Genomic DNA, 23244 nt, shown 5'->3' on the forward strand with positions numbered 1-23244 from the left:
AGCGAGGACTCTGAGACCACAGGAATGAGGTTCCAGGAGACCAGACGGCAACTGCAGTGACAGAAACAAAGGCCCGCGCCTCCCGAATCCAGCAACCTTTGATGTCATCCAGCCTTCTCCAGCAACCAGCCCTCTGCGCGTCTACCCAGCTTGTCTGGAAAGTAAATGCGAGGGACATTTTCCCACAGATTCCTTCATGCGCCCAGATTCCCAGCCAAGGAGCCCTGCCAATGGGCAGACCGGGACTGCCTGCCGGCCCACAGCACCACCCCAGCCCGACAGGGATTCTGGCCTGAGATGCACAGGAGACTCAGTCACTAACCACGGGTGTTTACAGCAGCTGGGGAGATCTGGAGAGATCTGAGTGCACGGGGTACTCAGCCCACAGGAGGAATCAGAATGCCCTCAATTCACTTCAAAACACTCCAGGGAGGGGCGCCTGGGTGGTTCAGTCAACTTCTCTCCCCCTGTCCCACTCTCTCTCTCAAAATAAATAAACTTTAAAAAATGTGAAATAAAGGGGCACCTGGGTAGCTCAGTCTATTAAGTATCTGAGTTCGGCTCAGGTCACCATCTCACAGTTTGTGGGTTTAAGCCCCCCAGCGGGCTCTGTGCTGACAGCTTCGGATTCTGTGTCTCCCTCCCTCCCACTCTCTGTGCCCCGCCCCTGCTCTCTCAAAAATAAACATTAAAGAAAAACTTTTCTTATTAAAAAAAACAAACAAAAACAGAGAGAGCAGCACCAGGTTTGCTGGTGGGGAAGCAGACCACGTGGTTTTCACTCAAAGGGTCTCACTGCTTTGCTGGGGCTCTGCTCAAACCGGCCCCAAGGGCCTCTGACCAGCCACAAACAAGGTCATGCCACAAAAGCAGGACCCAGGGTTATGAGGAAGAAGGCAGACGTGCTCTAGGGGGTAGAAAGCCACCACGCATTTCATAAACTCCAGTGACAGGACCTCGGTTTTTCAGGCGGGTTCATTAGCCTCTTCACTCCTGCAATGCTCACCGTTCAATGGCCTAGTTCAGAAAAATAAGCTAGTAAACAAGTTCCCAAGATTTGGAACTAAGTTTGTTTATTTTGAGAGAGGTAGAGACAGCATGAGTGGAGAAGGGGTGGAGAGAGAGAAAATCCCAAGCAGACTCTGCACTGTGAACACAGAGCCCAATGTGAGGTTCGAACTCATGAAATCGTGAGATCATGACCTGAGTCGAAACCGAGAGTCGGACACTTAACGGACTGAGCCACCCGGGCGCCCCTCCGTAACCTTCAACTGTGAGCGTGAGCACTCCACGCTGAGGCTGTTGCAGGACTGAGCAGCTCTGAGGTGACCGGGCCTCCGCGTTAACGAAAGCTAAACTTCTTCCAGGAGTAAGCGAATTCCAAGGTTGATCTAAAGCTGCTAGTTCCACGAAACAACCCATCAGCAGGCTGACTGGCTCCGATACAGGCAGTGACATTTAGACTCTTCTACAAGACGCTGTCCCTGGCGCAGTACCCACAGCAGGTACTGAGCGCTTCCTGTGTGCCCGGCTGCGGCACAGAGGACACCGCATGAGCGCCACAGAGCTCCAAGGTGGAGACGGGCGAGGAGGGTCAGAGGGAGACGAGCATGCAGGTAAGGCCCGAGGCTTAGACGCTGCACAGCCAAGCCCACGCCAGCTCTGTCCTCTAGTCTCAGACGCGTGCCCCCACCCAGCTCGACACCAGGAGAAGGCAAAGCCCAGACCCCGTGCTGGGTCTCCCTCCTGTGGGAACCCCAATCTGAACAGGGGTGCCCAAGGGGGGGGGGGGGCAAGATGGCGTCCAGAGGAAGCCCGTTTTCTTCACCAGAACACCAGAGGCCATATTCTGGCAGCTCCCTATGCGACGCGGGGAGTGGCGGGGCAGCCCTGTTGAGAAGCCAGAGGAACTGCTCAGCTCACCCAGCCCCCCGGGCTGCGGGCTGCATGACCCAGGGAGCCCGGACCACTTTCAACAGGGCTGAAACCCTTCGCTTCCAACCCGGAGTTACTCAAAACATGTTTGGGAAGACCATGTCAGGAGCCCCTGTTCGCCCACGTCCCTGGCCTGAGCTAGAGGACTCGAGGGGCCATTTTAAGAACTAAGCGGTCTGACCAGCTTCAGGTTTCCTCGACCAGAGTCCTGGCCCTCCCCAGTCCAGTCCCTGCTCTCCCCAAGGCACGGCCTGACCTCACCTGCCCTCCCTCACGGTCTCCAGAACAAGGCCAGAACTGTGTCCACTTGCAGAAAGAGCTTCAGGAACCAGTACATCAGGAATGCAAGGGCACTCCTGGTCAGCATGGCTCCCTGCCACCCCTTCGTTAGGGCCTCAGTACCGTGTGAGCAGGTGCCAAGTCGCACCGTGCGGCCCAGGACAGCACCGGGCACAGTGGCAACGATCCCCTCTGCCTCGAGTGGGGAGCAGCCCCATGGCACAGGGCTTTCAGAGCGCATGCCTAGAACCTTACAGCCTTGTCGGGCCTACCTCCGCTTCCCGCTGGAGGGTGGGAACCTTCACGGGAGCACGGCTTAAAAGGGTCCCCTGCCACATCTCCCAGAACGCCCGGGGTTTCGGCCGGGTCCCACTCCGGAGGCTGCCGGGCAAACTTCCAGTTCCCCTTTCCACGGGGCGGCACTTGTTAAGGACGAGGGAAAACGAAGCTCCCTTCCCACATCTTCCAGCCCACAGGTCACAAAGCCCACCGCCAGTGCCCCACACCCAGAGGCTACACCACACCTGACTTTCCCAGGAGCGTAGCAGGAGGGACCTGCCTGGCACACTTCCTACCGCTGAGCGCCAGGAGGCAGGGACACAACCCAGCAGAGACCCTGACGCAGGCCACAAGCAGGAGGATGTGTCAGGGGTTATTACCGTGGCTGTCACTTTGTCCCAGTCTGTCACGAAGGCACGGAATCCTTCGCCAAACAGGGTGCCGGCTGTCCTGTGGAGAAAGCAGCAACGTGACCAGGAGAGGATGGATCTGGGCACTTAGCTGGACAAAGGGCAAGAGCTCTGAAGCTCAGCACACGGGAGGGCCTGCTGAAAGAGCCCGCCTCCCGCCAGTGTGCCAACCGAGGGCCTCCTAGGGACTGGGCCTCACCTGATGGACTCCAGAATGGTCTGCCGGTGCTCAGCAGCCTTCAAGCGTATCTGCTCACGAATAATGTCTGCGTTCTCACGCTCGGCCTTGGCTCGGGCGCGCGCCTCGGCCTCCACCCGCAGCATCTCGTTCTTGTGCCGAAGTTCCATCTCCCGTTCCACGGTGGCTGCCCGGGGCGTGGCAGGAAAGGGGGGCTCAGCCTGCAGTCCCCCACCCTTCCAGCGAGGCCCAGGCAACCCTTCTCACAGGAGGGAGGCAATGCACGTCAGACCCTGGGGGGACGCCCGGCCTGCCTAGGCTTCTGCTGCAAAGCTCCGACTGAGGCCAAAGAACGCAGAGCCCCCGTCGAGGTTTGGGAATTTTACTTGGGAGCAAAGTGCTTGAAGAAACACGTATCTATGCCTACGGCCTGCTTTCCCTGTGAGCCAGCTCCAAGGACGTAGCCCCCAAAAGCCCCAGGCAGAACTGACAACCCTACCTCGCCGCATGGCCTCCTGCTTCTGCACAGACTCCTCCTGCTTCCTTAAATTCTCCTCGTTGAGAAGTTGCTGACAAGAAACCACAGGAGAAAGGGAAAAGCTTCCAAAGCTAGGAAATGACCAACATTGATCTAAGAGATCAGCGAGGGAAGCTTCTGCCACCACAGGGGCTCTGGACGAGAACAGCGAGGGGCCCGGTTCAGAAGCTCCTGCCTCTGGCATAGCTCTGCCCCAGGGCGCTCCCAGCCCACTCCCAGCTGCCCTCCAAACACTCTTTCCCCTGTTAAATTTATAAGCTGTGAGGGCGCAAAGCATGATGGGTGCAAACACTTGGAAACCACCCCCACCATAAATTTGTCCCAGCCAGGTCCCCAGTCAGGTCTCACACAGAAGAACCCCTCCAGCACAGCCAGAGCCTGGAGGCCCTGGGCATTTTGTGTGTGTGTGTGTGTGCGTGTGTGTGTGCGCGCGCGCGCGTGTGTGCGCGTGCGGGCACACGCGCGCGCTCCTCCGGGACCCAGCACTGACTGCTGGTAAAACCACCCTGAGTTCTGGCCCACCAGCTGCCCCAGAAGACGCCCGTGCTCTCAGGGAGGCCAAAGGAGGCCCCCCTCGCGTGCCAGTGTGCGGAGCTCACCTGTTGCTTCAGCTGGTCCTCGTAGCGCTGCCGGGCCAGCTTGTCCTGGTACTGGGCCCTCTGGGGAAGAAGACGGCAGCATGAACGCGGGTCAGCTGCAGAAGCTGGCGGACGGCCCCAAACCGACGTCGAGAGCCAGACTTCGCCGGGCCCTCAGACGAGCCGCCTACCTCCGCCTGCTCGCCTGGACACGTGTGCTCCCCGGTCCGCTCAGCGCGGACGTATTCGTGGGCGTTCGCACAAGGTCATCCCACGGCCTCGGGGGGTCACTAACAGACCCAGACTGAACGCGGGGACCACGGAGTACCCCAGAAGCTTCCCGTCCTGGCCCCCCTGAGCCCGTGTGGCCAAGCGGCCCTTACAGCCTGGTGCTGCCTCGTCTCCTCGCTCAGAGTCTTTCTCCTTTCCTCAGCTTGCACGCGGATCTGCTCGCTCTTCAGCTGCTCCACGGCGGCCTCATATTCCTATAGAATACACCAGCTGCTGCAAGCCCAAGGCGGGCGGGGCCTCCCGCTCTGGACTTTGAGCTCAGGCCTCAACAACCCTCTCCCACATTCCATGTGGGCTCCAAAGGGGCCGGGACAGGAGCAGGAGCTGCTTCCAGAAAACGCTCGCTGGACCAGCACCACTGCACGGGCACCAAGGCCCAGGAGGACCCAGACTCCCCGGCAGCCCAGTGGCAGGAAATCGGACAGGGCTGGGTCCCAAGGAGCAGGCCAATCTCTTAGGATACTGGTCACTCCCTCCCCAACACCGCTTCCAAGGTGGCTTATGTCACGTGCTCACATTTTTTTTAAGGTTTTAAGTAATCTCTACACCCAATGGGGGCTCAAACTCACAACCCCGAGATCAAGAGTCACATGCTCTTATGACTGAGCCCGCCAGGCAGCCCTCACATGCTCACTTTCTGACTACACTTTACAACAGCCAATGGCGGAGGGCAGGGCCCATGCCTTTGCTATCCTTCTCTGCTCAACAGGAAGGTCCTGCCAAATGCAGAGACACCCAGTAAGACTCTCCCCTGGGGAGACCAGATGGTCCTCACCTACACCAGCCCTTCCGGGTCGTTCTGCTGCAAGAACCCAAGCCACAAACCCAGCACATCTTTGACCTCTCCATATTTCCCTCTTACCCACAAGCAATAAGGTAATCCCAGAAAGGAGACGCCTGAAGCTCCCGTCCTGTGCCCACCACCCACCGTCCTGTGTCCCTCCACCACAAGGACCGCCTCCGCTGGCACCACACCCACTACCCACCTTGAGCTTGGACTGCTGCTCCAGCTGCAGCGTCTGCTCCTGCATCTGTGCAAGACTCAGTGCCTCCTTGGCGTGTCCTGTGGGGAGCGGGCGAGTAGGGTTAGGACGCTCGGACACCAGGCAAGCATTCGTGTGAACCAAGGGGCTTTCGGGGAGACCACAGCTCACCTCGACCTCGAAACACATGTGCCCACCTGCATTCCCTGACTGGATCTTGCTTGTGCCCCCTCCCTCCAAAGACCAGTACTCCCTTCTCATCACCTATGTCTGCTCTATGCCTGACAGAAAGCCCGTGTACAAGGTCTTGTATCCCAGCAGCTGTCACATCCCGGAGGGCTCTATCAGAAAGGCTGTTCCAGGGTGCCGGGGTGGCTCGGTCGGTCAAGCGTTCGACTGCGGCTCAGGTCATGATCTCACGGTTTGTGAGTTTGAGCCCCACACTGTGGATCCTCTGTCCTCCTCTTTCTGCCCCTCCCTGGCTCATGCACATGCATTCTCTCTCTCTGTCTCTCTCTCTCAAAAAAAAAGAAAAAAGGGGTGCCTGGGTAGCTCAGTCTGTTGAGCATCCGACTTCGGCTTAGGTCATGATCTCACATTCGTGAGTTCAAGCCCCGCATTGGGCTCTGTGCTCGCAGCTCAGAGCCTGGAGCCTGCTTCGGATTCTGTGTCTCCCTCTCTCTGTCTGTTCCTCCCCTGCTCACGCTCGTTCTCTCTCTCAAATAAATAAACATTAAAAAAAAATGTTTTTTAAGAAAAAAGGAAGGCTGTTCCACACTAGCCGAGAGTAGAAAGGTCAACGTGGCAGTCAGTTGCCAATTAAACAAAAAGGCACCTGTGGCTACAGTGTCTTATTTTTGTGGAAGTTGCTTAAACTCCTAAGCTTTTAAGCTTTCAGTACCTATTATTATTAATCTACACGTGCAGATGGTAAGATGAATAGGAAGCAAACAATTAAATTAGAAACAAGCCAATGCACAATGACGACTCTTCACAGACCTCCTGTTATAAACACACATGTTATAAATGTTTCCTGCGTATGTTTTGTTCACGAGATACAATTCATATCCATTAATATTTGGGGGTTCCAAAAAAAACTTCTGGTGGGGGCACCTGGGTGGCTCAGTCGGTTGAGCATCCGACTTCAGCTCAGGTCATGATCTCATGGTTCATGGGTTCAAGCCCTGCGTCGGGCTCTGTGCCGACAGCTCAGAGCCTGGAGCCTGCTTCGGATTCTGTGTCTCCTTCTCTCTCTGCCCCTCCCCCACTTGTGCTCTGTCTCTCGGAAATAAATAAATGTAAAAAACATTAAAAACCTTCTGGTGCTCTCCTAGCCAAAAAAGCCCAGGCATACAGCTTCTCAAATATTTTGGTGATGACACAGTTCTCCCATCTGCAGTACTTTACTGTAAAAAATATTCTAACACGTTAAAGCACGGCAAGAAGGTAGGGAATCCCTGTGAACCCCGCTCCCTGATGCTATAATGTACCTAGTTTTCTCCCTTTGCTTTCTTTCCACTCCCGCCCCATGATCTTTCTTTTTGAAGGCTTCAAAGTAAGTTGCAGATCCCAACACCCACAAACTGCAGCAAACACATAACTAAAGCATGACTTCTGTTTGCTGTTCCATAAACACATCTACACATTTAGAGGCATGTGACAGAAGCCCTGGTGTCTCTGGACAGACTGCTAGGGCATGTGGTGTGCAAAAACACTGCCTAAGCCTGGGAAGGACCTTCAGAGCGGGTCAGGACCTGGCTGACACAGCCTTCCAGACCTCACTGCAAGGCTCTCCCCTAGGTCTCTGGTGACTGGGAGCACAGAACAGCTGAAGACCTGCCCCCAAGGAGAGGCAGCACAAAGGCACCAGGGTCCCATACCCTGCACTGTAAACTTGGGAAGGCACGAAGCCGAGGCCTGAAGAGACCGCAAGGGCCCCTTTAACAATGAACTCTGACCAGGAGGGAGTGAGAGCACAAGAGTGCTCATCCCGGTGCAGCAGACAGGAACGTGAGTGCCACAGGCCAACGATGTGGAGACCAGGTCCCAGCTGCCCTTTTTACCCACAGCATGACCTTTGGCCAGCCGGGTTAACCTCACCTGAAAATGGGAAATTAGAGATCCCCCACCACTGACTCCAAGAGACAGGGGCACCTTGCCCCACCAAGAGACAGGGGCAAGACGCATCCTGGGAAGAAGAGTTTGGGGACAGAAGGAGGTGACAGACCAGGGCAAAACGTCTCCCACTGGCCAGTAGTTTGGCCAGGAAGGATGGCAGGAAGAAGAGAAGTAGATGGGTGGCAGGCTGGCTCAGCTGGAAGAGCATGCAACTCCTGATCTTGGGTTTGTGAGTTCAAGTTCCCCATCGGGTGTAGAGATTACTTAAAAAAATAAAAAAATTTTGGGAGCACCTGGGTGGCTGAGTCAGTTGAGCGTCTGTCTCTTGACTTCGGCTCAGGTCTTAATCTCACAGTTCGTGAGTCCGGGCTCTGTGCTGACAGTTCGGAGCCTTCTTGGGATTCTCTCTCCCTCTCTCTGCCCCTCCCCCACTCACGCAAACTCAATACACTTAGTCTGGGACTGGTGGTGTTCCAGCTAGACCTAAGGGTACAGGCTGTCTGAGTCCCGGGCCCAAATATCCATATGTTTTTAACGTCCCTCTGGGGATCTGAGAGCCAGGCAGGCTCAGAGACCTTGGACCAGGGTTTTCTTGGAGTCTCTGGAGAAGAGCAGGAATTGAACCACCAAGTGCCAGGCCTCTAATTCCTCAGACAGACCCTTGTTTACACCATGGCTTCTCTACACAAGTTCCTTTAAAGGGGGGTGGGGGGGGGTGACAGACCTCTGCTTAAATAAGAATCTGACAGCCGTTATGGTCCTTTTCATCAGTACTTATTCTGTGTCTTCTACATTCTAGCTTCTCAAACACTTAGACTACATCCTGAAACAAATCATTAAACCAACAAGAGAAAGGAAAAGTGAGAGGAAAAGACGTGGGCTTAGCGAAGGTCCAGCCGACGATGGTGCCTTGGGGGCCCGGGAGTCCGGAAGGCAGAGCCAGGACGGACTGACCCCTATTGCTTTACAGACCTCGACTGCCTGAACGCTGCTTTCCAATAACACGCACAAATCTGCTTCATTCCCATAAAACCAACGGTCCTCAAGTGAGCTTACCTTCGCAACGGGAAAACTGCTAACCACCACCACACTCTGGCCACGCTTTGGCCACGTGGAGGCAGCAAGAGGAGCAAAGAGCTCCCCTCCTCTACAGTGACTAAAGACCAGGCTCCAGCCCCAGCACCTGCCACCTGTGACCTCTGAAACTTCCATCTGCAGCGGTCTCCTCACCTGACAGACGCGTGACAGCTTGGGAAGCTGCCCAGGATGATGGCATCCCCAACCCCCCCGCACCCAAGGCGGCTTTGCCAGATTTGTTCCCGCAGACCAGTCTTCTCACCTGGGAAACGGGACTGCAGACAGCCACTTACCACTCGACCACTCAGACGACTGAGGAGCTACATGCGCCCAAGGACCCGGCATGCCCGGTGCTCGGTGGACTGGCTCGCTGTGAGTCCTGAGCTTCCCTGGCCCCTCGCCCCAGCCGGGGCCCCGCCCTCGCCGCCTCACTCACGCGAATGCTCCAGCTCTCGCGCCGCCTTGGCTGCACGTTCCAGGCCCGTCGGGTCAAAGTTGCTCCATTTGTCCTTGGGCGCCGGCCGGTCCCCCGCGCCGCGGTCCCCGCCGCCTTCGCCCCCGGGCTGAGCGGGCGGCAGGGACAGCGGCGGCCCCGCGCCTTCGCCCTTAGGGCCCTTGATCCCGAAGAGCCACGACATGGCGCGCGAGCGCCGCGTGTCGCGGCAGCCGCCCGGAGCTCAAGACGAGCTGAAGCGCGCGGACCAGAGAAGCCTCCACGAGGAGCCAGCCGGTGGTCAGAGCGCCCGCGCAGGCGCGACAACGCCCCTTCCTCCCAGACGACGGAAGCGCAGGAGGGCCACGTACCGCGTGGCCTTCGGATAGGCCGCGGGTATCGTGACATCACCGGTGGCCCCGCCACGATTGCTCAAACTAGCTCCGTCTGGGGGCGGGCCGTCGAGGGGCAGGGCGAAGCGCCGAGTTACGGGGGCCGATCGGGAACAAAACCGATGGGCTGGGCGCCTGTATATCCTGGTTATACGTCAGTTCCGCCTAGCAACAGCTCCGTGTCCCGTGGCTTTAGGCGCCCGGAGGATCCCGTCAGAGCGGGGGCGGAGAGGCAGGTGCCGCGGAGCCCTGGGGTCCTTGGTACGCGGGTGTGGGCGACGCGGCGGTGAGCCCCGGATGGAGGGGGCGGCCGTGGGGGAAAGGGCCTGCGGAAAGCGGCTGATCCGCGAAGGAAAATCAGCCCGGGGCAGGTGCGCAGCTGGGCCTCGATTCTGCGCCCCCGACCCGCCACCAGAGACACGACCGGGCGCGGGGACGTCGGGGCCCCTAGACGGTTGAAGCTGCGCTCCGCGGGTCTCCGTGCTAGCGCACATAGCCGGCCCATAATAAGGTGCTGGAAGGGTAGAAACGCGGTTCCTAGCCAGTCTCCTGCAGCCGTCATTAGGTTAAAGAGCCGGCTGGAGAACAAGCTCTCCCCATCCTCCGTTTCGGTGTCTCGGCAAACCACAGTGGTCCGTGGGCGTATGAGCCTTCGTATCACTTAAAAGTGGCTCACAATGGGAGGGAGACAGAAAGCGCAACCCCAGAAGAGTGGAAAAGCAGAGCAGACCCCCCCAAAAGCCCCACAAGAGGGCGCCCTTGCTGGAGGAGGAATCCTGGCTTCTTGGCAAAGTCCAAAGGCCACGTGCCTGCTTCTGGGACAAAGGGCCAGGCTAAACCCGCCTGGGGCAGAGGGAGAAAAAGGTGGACCGAGCCCTACGTTGCTCTAGAACCCACAGTGCCCAAAGTTAGCAAACTTTGCTTCTTGGGCCAGCAACCAAGTTGCCCCTTTGGTCTTTCTTTGATGGAATTGGTTGAGTTCCCAGAATTACACAGTTTCCCCACTAGACTGAAAACAATTTTAAGCCTGAGTAAAAATGGGCGGGGGAGGGGGGATTAAAGATAATTCTGTGATCTTTCATCTCCAAACGAAGAGAAAACGGGATGAGTTCCCCAGCCAGATGCCCCCGCCCCTGCCCCCACCCCAGTGGCCATTATGGAGGTTCTTACCGACTAGCACAAACTACCAAGGCTCTTATGGAGAGCAACCCTGGTAGGGCTTCGCTGGATTAGAAGAGGAAATGGGTAAGAGACATGAAGTCCTTGTCCAAACACAGCTGGGCCATATGCCCCTCTCTAGCTCCAACCATCCCAGACCAATATTTGGCAAGCCTGTGTACTTTTACGTAAAAAGGAATCACTTTGAGAATAAAGTTATGCATTTAAAAAGCCAGTTTCAAATAAATAAAGTCAGTTTCATCTGCCTTAACTTGAAAAACAGAAAGAGATGATTGTTTAAGGATTTAGATAATTGCATTCCCTTTGACAAAGGGGTCTCCTCCAGTTTTCCTCATCTGAGGGTGCTGTGCTTTCCAAACAAAACATCCAGGCCACTGGATTGTTTGTCACTTATGATCTTAGACTGCGAACCATTGAGGAGGCTTGACACACCTTTCCTAAAACACTAAGTTAATAAAAGGGAATTATGGGACCGCCTGGGTGGCTCAGTCTCTTGCATCCAAGGCTCTGGTTATGATCTCATGCTGAGTTCCTGCTGACAGCTCAGATCTTGGAGCCTGCTTCAGATTCTTTGCCTCTGTCTCTCTCTGCCCCTCTCCTGCTCTCTCTCTCTCTCTCTCTAAAATGAATAAGCAGTGGGGCGCCTGGGTGGCGCAGTCGGTTAAGCACCCGACTTCAGCCAGGTCATGATCTCGCGGTCCGGGAGTTCAAGCCCCACGTCAGGCTCTGGGCTGATAGCTCAGAGCCTGGAGCCTGTTTCCGATTCTATGTCTCCCTCTCTGCACCTCCCCCGTTCATGCTCTGTCTCTCTCTGTCCCAAAAATAAATAAAAACGTTGGAAGAAAAAAAATTTTTAAATGAATAAGCAGTAAAGAATAAATAAAGGGAATTATGATGATGCTTTCTACCTGATGCATTCACATTTAACTGACAAATGTAGGATTCTCCGCTGCTTGTGCTGTTTTGCTGACAGATTCCCTGATAGCCCCCTCCCACAACATTGTGGCTTTCTTCTGTGAGGGCGTCCTTCAGCATTGACAACCTGGAGGAAAGACTGCTGAGCTCGGAGATGCAGGTGGACAGCTTGGCCTCCAGCCTGTCCTTTAGTCCAAAGAGTACGCTATGCCCCTGGGAAGCCAAGCCAAAAGGAGCAAAGTGGCCCCACCCAGGCCAAGTGCAGAGTACTCTGCCCCTAGCGCCCAGGCAGTTGGTGTGGTTTCTGAGTCCACCCGAATTTGGCCAGACCTCCGGAGAGCTACACAGCACACCAGAGCCATGGCCTACCAGTATGGCCCACAGCCCCCCACTACCCAGCCCCAGGGTGTCCCATCACCAAGACTGTGGCTGCTGACTGCTCATCCTGCCTGGTGTCTCCCACCAACAGTGCCTCTGCAGAAGCTCGGCTGCCTAAACTTGGAGCCTCTCATGGGGTGGGCCTGAGGCTGCTGCTGCTGCCCCCAGCCCCCCTCCCCCACCTCCATATCACATTTAAGGCCCCCCAGGTCAGCGGGGCCTTCAGAAGTAAAGAGGTGGCTCCCTCTCCCATTCTCTCTCCAGCTTTCCGAAAGGAACTGCCAGTTCTGGTGTTGCTCACGGTCACCCCAGTCCACATGCACCCCATACCCACTCCCACTGGGCAGACCCCAGCCCAGCCAAAAGAAAAGCTGCCTAGCCCGGCCTTCTTAGGCCCAAGCCCCCAGATCTCCACAGGGCCCCTGCAGCTCTTCCCTGTGCTTCCCGAAGTTCGGAAGAGGTAATGGGGGGTTGTAGTGCTGAGCCCTCAGATGAGCTACCTTGGGCCCAGGGCTGGAAAGGGACTCAGGACTAAGCCCAAAGCTCACTGCCCCTCCAGCTTTGTCTTCCTGAGCAGTGTTTACTTGTAGGTGAGCATTTGCCTACTCGGGTGCCCTGGCCTACTGTCCTCTCCCCACTGGAGACCTACCTAGCAGAAGGTCCACCTAGCAGAAGGTCAGCGCAGCCAGGACATCCCCAGGGGCACCTGGGGTGGGGAGCCCTCAGCACAGGCACTGGGCTGCCTGCCCACGCAGTGGAGACCCACTGTGAGCACTGGCCTGCCCCTCGTGGGACTGAGCCGGGACCTCCACCTTCTCACAACAAAAGCAGGGTCAGATGCACAGTCTGGACAGACCTTGGAAGCAAAGTCGCATGAAGCCATGGCCACTGAGGGAGACCTGGTGTTCTCTGCGAGGGGCTGTGAGTGGGCACACATCTGCCACACGATACAACCGCTTGTTTTCTTGTCCTAACCAGAAGCAATCACAGCACAGACCTTTCCGATTTTCACGTCAGCGTCAGAAGCTCATACTTCCATGTGTCACTTGACACGCAGTGACATGTACTAGTTCCTGTAGGTGGCAGTCTTGGCCCCAGACCCAGTGTACATTGAGGAGACAGGGCCTGTGTCTCAGGGGAGGGAGGAGCAGGGTCAATGGTGGGGGCAGGAGGAAACCAGGACAAAACTTTCCTGGAGATTGTTCCCAGACATGGCCTGGACCCATCAACCTTTAAGTGCTGCCTAGGACAGGGACGACTGGGTGGCTCAGCTGGTTGAGCATCTGACTCTTGATTTCCGCTCAGGTCATGATTTCACAATTGTGAGATCGAGCCCTGCACTGGGCTCTATGTGGAGCGTGGAGCCTGCTTGGAACTCTGTCTCCCTCTCTGTTCCTCCCCAGCTTGCACGCTCTCTCTCTTTCTCTTGAAAAAAAGAAAAAAAGAAAAAAAAAGTTAAAAAAAAAAAAAAAAAGGAGTTGCCTGGGACGGTGCAAAGGGCTTCCAAGGGAGGGCTTCCAGGAGAGGTGCTCCGTGGCACAGAGACAGGAGCGGGGGCTCCTCTCCCTGGCCTCAGTGTCCAGCAGTGAGGAGGCGAAGGCTGGAGCCTCTTCCAGGGGCTAGGGCCACATGTCTTTGGCCACTCTGCCCTCCCTTGGGATTGTAGGTGTGTTTGGAGGCAGGAACTCATGTGTCTCAAGTGCGTGACCGAGCTATTAAGAAACCACCCACCAGCACTCTCCTGCTTTTCCTCCTGCAGCGTGCACAGTGCTCCGGAGGCTGGACTGAGAGGCTCAGTGTGGAGGGGGATCTCTCCGGGTGCCCGACGGGCTTGGACCTCCAGGCACCCGCGACATCAGGGTGGCGGACATTGGCCTGCACATGGGGAGTTCTGGCCCAAGTCCCAGCCCCGGGGAGGATTCCCCTCACCGGCCAATGCTGCCCGGGACACTGTTGTTCGCATCCACCACCCTCGGAGGGGGCCAGGTGACTCTCGGCCACCCACTAACTACAGGTCAGAGTGTAAACAGACACCTGCAGCGGCACACACGGGCCGCACAGTCCCACTTGGCTTCCCTGGGCCTGATTCCAGGGGCTTGTGGGGACATGTAGGGGAAACCCCACGCCCACTCGGCGGCACCTCCCCCCGCATCTGACCAAGTCTGGCCTGGCCGGGCACTACCATCTGCTCCTGGGACCCAGGACCCACAACCGTAGCCCCCCCCCCCCCCCCACTCTGCTTGCTCTGGCCACACAGGCAGGGCAGAAGCCCCTTGTCTCCTATGCCATGTCACACAGGCACGCCGTGGGCTCACCGCAGCAGGCCTCCACAGATGTTAAATACACCGAACTAGCGGGCAGTGCAGGCCCTAGGTGTTTAAGCAGGGAGCCGCCGGATTCTTGGAGTCCGCTTCGTGAAACATGGTGGAGGCCAGCTCGACTGAAGGCTGCCGGCCGCGCACACACCCCCACCACACCCGAGTGGGCAGACCCGGAACACGGCCTCTCCGCCCTGCAGTCGCGCGGGGGAGGGAGGGCCTCTATTTCCCAGTAGCAGGCAGCGGCCGAAAGTCAAACTGCTGTTGGGGAAGCGGTCTTGCCAGCAGAGGGCGCCACAGCCCCGGCCCCCACCCGGGTCCGAAGGCTGTAGTGAGGGGGCAGCGCGGCCGAACCCGGTCCCTGTCCGGGCTGTTCAGCTCCAAACGCCGCAGTCCCCGCCCACGGAAGCCGCCAGAGCTCCCCGAAGAGGAGGTGTACGTGGCACGGTGTTCTGCGTCTCGGCACCAGGAGGGGCTCCGCTCCCCTCCTCTTCCCCCAGCACCAGCCACAAAACACTGGCCCTCCGTCTGAGAGCATTTTCGGGGCTGGAGTGTTCTGACAGGGAGTAAAGCACACCGAGGAGACCGCGAGGCTCAGTTTACATCTGATTTACTCTATTTTACAGTCTGGGTTGTTAGTGGGGAAGAGGCGAAGTGAGCACTGAGTTGGTGCAGGCAGAGGAGCTCATGCCTTTGTGGGGCTGAAGGACAGCAGCTACGCCCTTAGGACTTGTCTGGTGGCCCCAGGATAGTGGTAGTGAAGACGTAGGAGTCAGAAGATGCTGTAGAGAATCGTTGGGGTGAACCCACCCAGGGAAACCTTGTTTGTCCCTGCCCCCAGCATGGCAGTGCCCTACCCAGAAGCAAGGGAGGCTCCCTATGAGTGCCAGACTTGGGGCTTGCTGGGGCAAGGAGCCCTCCTGTCTCCAGGGTCCTGAATGCCAGGATCCGATCTTGTTCTTCCAGAAAGCGGCCATCCTCACCCCGGTGGCTGTAGCTGGACCCAGCAGGGTCCTGGGCAGGAAGGCAAGGTCACTGTCCCCAGCAGGCACTGCCTCTCAGGCCAACTGAATGCCCTGATAAAGACCACCATTCTGCTAACCCAGCTGCTGACCACACCGGCAACCTGCCACCACTCCTCCCTGCCCCTTTCCAGACCCTGTCCCCTCCAGGAAGGCTTTGGGACTCGGCCAGAGCCCGCTCCTGCCCTTCATCCTTCCGCCCTCTACCAACATCTAGGACCTGAGTAGCCGCAGGAAGTCAGAGCGGCCAACTGGACCAAGCCCTCTCAAACGGATGCCGGGCCCCCGCCACCAGAGGGACTGGGCCTTCACACAAGCGAGAGGTCTAGCCGCTCCGCTCGGCCACCTCCTGTCCTGGGCCCACGGCCAGTCCTGTATCTGATGTTCTCAGCCCGCCCCAGACTCCCTGTCCATCTTGCTGCTAATTCCTGCCCAAAGGACGGCACCGTGTACCCAGGTCTGGGCCCGGGCAGGGGGTCGCGATGGCACGAGCTGCTGCCAGAGCTGCAGCAGAGAGAGGGTCAGGCGGGGGAGTCGGGCGAGGCCTGCGTCCTAGAAGGCAGACGCCCCGAGCAGGGAGCCCTCCGCCGCGGGAGAGTTCTGGGTGGGGGGGTTCGCGCGGAGTCGCCGCGGGGCAAGGCCCTGCTATCGGCGGTGGGCGCCTCCCCCGCCGGGTTCGGGAGAAGGGGGCCCTCGGGTGGGCGGGGCGGCGGGCTCACGGCTCCCTGCCCCCGGCCCCCGGCGGCTGGGGGCGCGGAGCGCGGCTGCGCTCGCCGTCGGGCGTGCAGGCCTTGGCCGACAGCGCCCTCTCGCGGCCCGAGCGGAAGGCTGCCGTGACGGTCACCAGGTAGGCGGTGCCGGGCGCCAGGCCCTGCAGCGTGGTGCTGTTGCGGCCCGCGGGCACCTCCACGCGCTGCGCCGCGCCGCCCAGCAGCGGCCCGAACTGCACGTGGTAGCCGAGCACGGCGGCCGGGCCCAGCGCCGGGGCCCAGCTCACCCGCAGGCTGCGCGGCCTGGCGTGCGAGATGACGATGCGCTCTGGCCCGGCCTCCTCTGGGGGGGGGGGGAGGGAAGCGCGCGTGAGTGGGGTGGGGGCGGGACCTCGGCCCGGCCCGGCGCACCCCCCACCCCCCACCCCCGCCCGGCCTGGCCGGCCCTCCGCCTCCAGCTCACCCGGCAGCGTGTGCACCCGCAGGTACTGCGGCCTCACGAGGTGCACGTTGGACTCGGGCACCAGCTCCACGTCGTAGTCCGTGTCGGGGTCGAGGCTGACCCAGGCCCAGCCCGTGGCGTTCCCCGGCAGCTGCTGGCGACGCACGTTCCCCGGCTCGGCGCTGGGCGCCAGCTCCAACACGTAGTAGCCGGAGTCTGCGGTCAGCAGGGGCGGCCAGGCCAGGCGGAAGCTGCTGGACGTGACCTCAGAGGCACGGAGCTGCTGTGGCTGCATGGCGTCTGCGGGTGGTGCAGAAGGTCAGACCTCCCCGCGCCCGGGCTGGGGCCCTGACTACCGACTCAGGGAAGACCGGACTGGGAGATGCGGGGAGCAGGAGCGCTGGAGAGCCCCAGGCCAGGCTCGGCCACCCCAACAGTGCTAACGATACACGAACCGGTGACAGGGCTGGGGTACGGACAAGAGTGCCACCCCAACTTGGGACTCCATCAGGAGCTTCCCTGCCTGCCTCAGCTGCAAACCCAGACGGGTGAGGAGCTATAATGGCCACCTCCCACCCAGCCCAGTCAGCCCCTCAAAAGTGGTGTCTGAGAACAGAGGACCAACCACCCTCCACAGCGCAAGTGGCCGGCACAGTGTGGAGTCAGTTCAGCTCTGGACAGTCAAGGCAGAGGGGCACCACCGGTGCAGCCAAAAGATGGGAGGCCATCGGGGGACACTTGACGGGTGGATATATGACAACTCCAGGAGTAGCTGGATGTGGGGCTCAGAGTACTGCCTGCCTCTGGTTTCCAGGAGCAGGGGGATTCCAGAGTCAGCCCCCCAAATGTGCATTACTCCTGAGCCTGTGACACCACATGGCCATCTGAGTGACCACGCAAGCAGATAAGGCTGGACACCACATGGCTTGCATGTAAGGCTGATAAATGTCGAGGCAGGGTTATGGCCATTGGGACCCTAATGCTTTCTCCTCTAATGCCGGGTGCTCCAGCTGTCAGCCTGGCACTCATCCTCCTGTCTATTCCCCATACTCAGACCCCCACCCACCCCTATCCCAGGAGCCCCCCACCCTTTTGCCTAACTGCCTTACAGCCTTGGGTTTCTCCTGTCCAGCTGCTTGCCTTTCCTCTTACTATCTCCTCCAGGTTCAGCCACAGTGGTTGACTCAGGGGCCACCAGGGGCCAGGTGTCCCTGGGGGAAATCTCTGGGAGGACCCTCTACCTTTCTCCAATCCACAGTCCAACTCCTGGTTTCTGGTGGATGATTAACCCACAGGCTGAGACTCAGAAAGAATCCTGGGGTTAGTGGCATTTTTTAGTGGTTAGAGCAGGCTGAGCCAGCAACCAGGCCCTTCATCTCAGCCCCTCCCACTGTGAGGTTTGGCTGGGGGTAGGGGTGGGGGTCCATTAGAAAGTTGGTGGGAGGGGTGCCTGGGGGGTTCAGGCGGTCGGACGTCAGACTTCGGCTCAGGTCATGGTCTCGCGGTTTGTGAGTTGGAGCCCCGTGTCGGGCTCTGTGCTGACTGCTCAGAGCTGGGGACCTGCTTCAGATTCTGTGTCTCCCTCTCTCGCTGCCCCTCCCCTGCTCGCACTCTGTCTCTCAAAAATAAATAAACATTAAAAAAAGAAAAAGAAAATTGGTGGGGAGCTGCCATCCCCTGCAGCAGGCCCTCTCTGGTCCAGCCTCTTCTCCAGCAATCCCCAAAACCACCAATGGTGCAGACCCACTCAAACTCCTCTGTACTGTTCCCACCCACAGGGTAGCAGGGCCCGAGCTCTGTGGGAGGCAGTCCTAGCCCATCCTGACCCGGCTTTCTCATCTCCAAACACGGTGGGAGCTGGCACACGTACAGGAGCCTGGGCTGCCCATCTGCAGAGTCCTCAGGCTTGGACCCTCCCTCTTCTTCCTCTCCACTTAACCACATCCCACCAGATGCAGCTCCTTGGCCTCTCGGCCCACTCCAGGCCCCCCGGTCAGGGTGGGCCCGTCAGCAGAGAACCCCACCCGGAGATGTTTATTCAGGCCCGACCCTCTGTCCCACTATAGCCCAGGTAGAGGGGCACACAGGGCACACGACTGGAGCATGTCCCCCAAGGATGCACAGAAAAGCCATGGGTGTTACCTCCCAGCCGAACCCCAGGAAGTGCCACTGTCCCCGAAGCCCTGGCCCCTGCTCCAGGCCCTCGAGTCCCTCTCCCCCATCTCTTCCCGGGTTCCTCGCTGGGGCACCCCCCAGGCCCTGCCTCCTCCCACCTACCAAGAATGGACCCCCTCAGCTCCTGGGCAATGATGTGCAGGTCGTCCACATCCACGAAGTGCAGGTGATCCTCTGCGGGGGCCGAGGCAGCAGCTGACAGCTCCAGGAGGTTGCCACGACCGGTACTGACGATGAAGACGGTAACACCCAGGTCCTTCAGCTCCTGCATGGGGGGCCCCACGGGGTCGCTGGAGCCGCCATCTGTCACCCACACCAGCACCTTGGGCACCCCCGGCCGGGCCCCTGCCACCTCGGCAAACAGCTGCTCCTTGGCGTAAGCCAGCGCCAGGCCAGTGTTGGTGTCGCCCATGCGCTGGGCTGCAGCACGTATGGCATCCTGGACAGCCGCACCTGAGCTGTGCTGGCCGAAGGGGAACTCAGTGTATGGGCGGCTGCCCACATGCACCAGGCTGGCACGCAGAGCCCCAGGGCCCAGGGGCAGTGGGGCCACCAGCTGCCCCAAAAACTCCCGAACTCGGGAAAACTCATAATGAGACACGCTGGCCGAGCTGTCCAACAGAAACAGCAGGTCCCCCTGGGGAGCCGATGCTGGGGGACCTGGGGGAGAGGAGAGGGTTCAGCCCCAGGTGGTGGCCCCCAGACAGTCCCACACCCAGGGCAGAACCCCCAGGGTCTGAGCTTTCCCTAAGCTGGAGCTTGCCCTTACCCAAGCAGGCCCCGAAAGCCTGCTCCAAAGGTCCTGCAGGCGGCACCCCTGGGGGAAGGGGGAAAGGGGTCCTGAGCCCACAAGCGGCCCACAGTCTCAGTGGGTTCTAGCTCTGCACCTCTCTGGGCTCTCTGGGTCCTCTTTGGGCTCAAGTCTTGTCTGTAAAGGAGAGCTGACCCCTCCAAGCCTCCACACCCACCCTTTCGTTAGCACACTCTGTGCAGGCTGGAGCCGAGGGTCCTGGTCCAGCCCCCAGGAGTGTGGGTGGATAAGCCTAGGCCACAGTCCTTGTTTCCTCAGGCTTGGCTTCCAGAGAATCAGCCTCCAGGATGGAGTTCAGCCCTACACCCCTGCCTCCAGGTAAAGCAACTAGTGGGGGGGGGGGGGGTGGCACAAAGCAGCTGGGGACACTGGGGGCTGAGATGGGCAGATGAGGGAGACAGAGCACGATCACAGCCCATATGGCCAGGCTGGAGTCATCACCCCACTTACAGATGATGTCACCCCTCCTCTGGACCCATCCTCTGCTCCATCTGGACCCAGGAAGCAGGTAACCTGCTGCAGCAGCTTGAGGGGCCGCCAACCCCCCAGGGCCTTCCTCTTCCTCCAGGTACCCCAGGGGGCAAAAGGACCCCTTCCACCACTGGAGCCAAGGGCAGACAGGAGTTGGGGCGTCTGGGTACTGATCTGGGCTTTGTGGCCTGTTTCCCCCAATCCCGTAGGGCGACTCCAGCCCTCTTACCGTCCCTCTACTAGGTGTCACTGCAAGGAGAGGAAAACTGAGGCAGGGACCGCCTCCCCGACACACACCTTCCCCTCCCCGTTCAGAACCTACCCCCCAACACCTGACGCTCCTCTAGCCGCTCGGGGTACCTGGGCCCGCCCGCCGCAGGTGGGTGGGGTGCCCCTGCGGCCGTCCCCGCCCGGGGCCGCGGGAGGGAAGACTCAGCCCCGCGCAGGCAGCAGGGGGCAGGGGCGCCGCCCGAGCTGGAACCTGGCCCGCCGCCTGCCTCACTCACCACGTTCGGCGCCGCTCCGCGCCAGCGCCAGCCGCAGGCTCAGGGCCAGGCTGAGCGCCGTCCAGGGCAGCATCGCGCGCGACGGGACGGGGCGCGCTCGGCTGCCGTTCGCCGCTCGCTCGCTCGGGGACTGCAGGGCGCGCCGCCGCGCAGGCCGGGCCCGCCCCCGCCCCCGCCCCCGCCCCCCGGGAGGCCCCGTCCCCGAGGCCCCGCCCCCGGTGAGCACTCTCCCCGCGTGCCGAGGCGCACAGAGTCCGGGAGGCGTGCGCGCAGAGGGACCCAGGCAGAAAGCGTCACGCGGCACTCACGCAGATGCGACCGCGGCACACACGCGTGGGCGTGCGTACACACAGAAACCAGAGCTTTCTTTCCTGGTTGGGAGGTTTCGGGGTTCCGCACTGCCCCCTGCCCCCAACCGGGAGCAGAGTAGGGGGCCACTAAGCTGGGCCAGCCCCAGGGCTCACTGCCCGTGACCTTCCCACAGTGCTATGAGTCCTTGAAATCAGGCCCAAGAGCAACCCAGGGGTGCGAGGGGGTGGGGGTGACACCAAGAACAATGCCCCCCCCCCCCCCAGCAAGCCCCAGGCCCTGGCCTCACCTTTATCCCAGGGGTGAGAGAAGGATGGGGGCTGGAGGCTGGACGCTTAGAAAGGACACAGAGCATTGGGAGGGGGGCAGAGGCCTGAAGGGGAGCCTTTTGAGGGACACAGAGCCCCCACCCCACCTGGCTTTCTGGAGAAAGAGGCATAGGAGCTGGTTCAGGTCCTGTCCAGGGTGCCCCTGCCGGAACTATGGCTGTCCCCATACACTCTGCCCAATGAGTGGCCCAGGGCTGGGCCAAGGGCAGGCCCCCAGACCTCTGGAGGGACCCACTGGCAAGCCAGGAAGGAACCTTGCAATCCAGGATTTTGGCTGGGCCAGACCAGAGGTGGCTGGCTGGAGGGGGCATCCCCACAGGCACTCAGCCCTTCAGGACAGATTCCCTCCCCTTAGGTGAGGCAGGGCAATGTCTTTTGGGCAGGAGCTGAGGTCCCTCACTACTAGGAAGGCTTTCTGTAGGGTAACCCCTGCCCTCTTCCAGCCACTCGTCTGTGGAGCTGGGAAGGCACCGGTTCTCCCAGCCCGAGGTGGCTGGGGCGTCTCTGCCAGGATGTCCCCTCCCTTTCCCTTCCCAGGAGGATGCTCAGAAGCAAGGACGGATGGGACTCAATGGTTTTCCTTCCTCCCTTTATGGCAGGTGAGACATTCCGTGAGACAGGCTGGAGTTCCAACTTTGCCTAAAAAAGGAAGTGGCTGAGCCAAGCTGGAGGAGCTGGGGCAGGAACAAGCGAGAAGTGTGTCCCCGCCGCCCCCACCCCCTCGAAGGGAGTCTTGGCAGTGGTGGTGCTGGCTCAGCTCCACGGGCCTCAGGACTCTGCTGGGACCAGAAACTGCCTGGTGCTTCCGCTTGGGCCTGTGCGGGTGGTGGGGGCAATGGGCTCCCGCCCCTGAAGTCCAGGGTATGCCTCCCGGAGGGGCCTGGCCTGGCCCCCAGCCCCGAAGCACAGGAGGCTGACCAGGACTGGGGCCGAAGGGGACAGTGAGCGGAGGCCATGGTGAGGCCGCAGCAGCTGGAGGAGGCCTGGGGCTCCAGCCAAGAGCTGACCCCGGGGGGTGCTGGGGTTGAGGTGCCAGGTTAACATGTACAAACGCTCCTTGGTTCATTCTCCCTCTCACTGGGCACCCACCTGCCCGGGGCAGGGAGCTGGGCCATGGGCTGCTCTGTGGCAGGGCAGTTCCCCGCCTCGTCCCCCAAGTCCTGCATGGCAGGCGGGCCCCAGTCACGCTTCGGCCTGTGCTGCTGGGCTGACAGGGAAGTTTCCGTCCCTTCTGGAAAAACTGAGCGGGTCTTCTTGGCCATGACTCAGGCCCTCGAGGAAGCAGCCGCCCTCCTCCCTCCAGCCTCTCCATCAGCGGGAGAAAGACGGGAGGCCCCGTGTTAGGACTGCTCTGCCAGGGCCTCTGCCCAGCCTTGGCTGAGCTCGACCAGCAGCCCTGGCCAAGTTCCTCCTCAGCTCTGCCCACAGTCACTCCTGCTGCTCATGCTGGGCTCACACCTGACCCCTGGGAGATGCCCCCGCATCCCACCACCCGATCAGCTCTACTCCCTTGGGCCCCGCTCTGCCCTGAGGCTCTACTGTCCACAGGGCCCCTGCTGCCTGCATCATGGCAGTGATGCATCTCATTCCAGTGTCCTGCACTCCCAAGGGGGGGACACAGACAGATGGAGGACCCCCAGGGAGTTGTGGGGGTCAGCCAGGAGTGTAACAGTCAGGGTCAGGGCTGAGCTCAAGGCAGACGCCAGAGGAAGCACAAATATAATTGTCCGGAAACCTCCTCTCTGAAGAAAGACAGGCTGGGAGGCCAGCGGAGTTGAAAAGGACAGAGGCCGCCAGGACACAGCAGGCCCTGCCCCCGCCCCGTCGGCTCCCTCCCCCAAGCCCAGCCCCTGCTTGGTCCTGGACTTCGAGGGGCCAGGGGGAAGGAGCAGCCTGTGTGGCTGAGGCAGCCCTGCCCCTGCAGCCTTGGCTCAGTCTGAAATCCCCAGGGCATCACTTCCCGGAGCTGGCCCACCAGGCCTGCTGGTCCACAAGCAGGTGGAGGGGGTTCCCTGAAACGCAAGCACACTGCTGCCTGAAGGCACTGCCCCTGCCCCCACCGGGTCCACGGAACACTCCCTCCTCCGCACAGTCCAGGCCTCTGCAGAGAAGAAGGGCCTTTTGTCCCTAGCTCACTGTGGTCATGTTGACCCTAGGGAAAAGGGCAGCTCCCCAGGCCTCTGACCCC

General features: G+C 60.0%; 2 protein-coding genes across 5 annotated transcripts in view; both read right to left on the reverse strand.

The window, feature by feature from the left end:
* LOC125172421 (ATPase family AAA domain-containing protein 3) overlaps positions 1–11254 on the reverse strand; it is a 25108-nt gene extending 13854 nt beyond the window's left edge. Inside the window, exons 1-7 of one of the 3 annotated variants that reach the window (XM_047870448.1) lie at positions 9103–11250; positions 5475–5551; positions 4581–4682; positions 4219–4278; positions 3581–3650; positions 3103–3268; positions 2874–2943 (exon numbers count right to left, since the gene is read on the reverse strand). In XM_047870448.1, the coding sequence (XP_047726404.1) occupies positions 2874–2943; positions 3103–3268; positions 3581–3650; positions 4219–4278; positions 4581–4682; positions 5475–5551; positions 9103–9304 (747 nt within the window). In that variant the 5' untranslated portion in view covers positions 9305–11250. Of the gene's footprint in view, positions 1–2873; positions 2944–3102; positions 3269–3580; positions 3651–4218; positions 4279–4580; positions 4683–5474; positions 5552–8313; positions 9065–9102 lie in introns of those variants that run through there. The other 2 variants (XM_047870449.1, XM_047870450.1) reach the window with 2 other exon arrangements.
* A 3621-nt stretch (positions 11255–14875) lies between these two features.
* Positions 14876–20572, reverse strand: VWA1 (von Willebrand factor A domain containing 1). 2 transcript variants are annotated; one of them, XM_047869177.1, is made up of 4 exons: positions 20419–20572; positions 18733–19290; positions 16477–16755; positions 14876–16356 (listed from the first exon to the last, which is right to left on the reverse strand). In XM_047869177.1, exons 1-4 carry the CDS (start codon positions 20489–20491, stop codon positions 16019–16021), a joined length of 1248 nt encoding a protein of 415 aa, XP_047725133.1. In that variant the 5' UTR covers positions 20492–20572; the 3' UTR covers positions 14876–16018. The 2 variants fall into 2 exon arrangements, with proteins under 2 accessions (XP_047725133.1, XP_047725134.1); XM_047869178.1 differs by lacking the exon at positions 14876–16356 and having other exon boundaries at positions 16617–16755; positions 18733–18895; positions 20419–20562.
* Positions 20573–23244: the final 2672 nt, after the last annotated feature.

This window comes from Prionailurus viverrinus, chromosome C1 (genome assembly GCF_022837055.1).
Source record: "Prionailurus viverrinus isolate Anna chromosome C1, UM_Priviv_1.0, whole genome shotgun sequence".
Classification (NCBI taxonomy): Eukaryota; Metazoa; Chordata; class Mammalia; order Carnivora; family Felidae; genus Prionailurus; species Prionailurus viverrinus.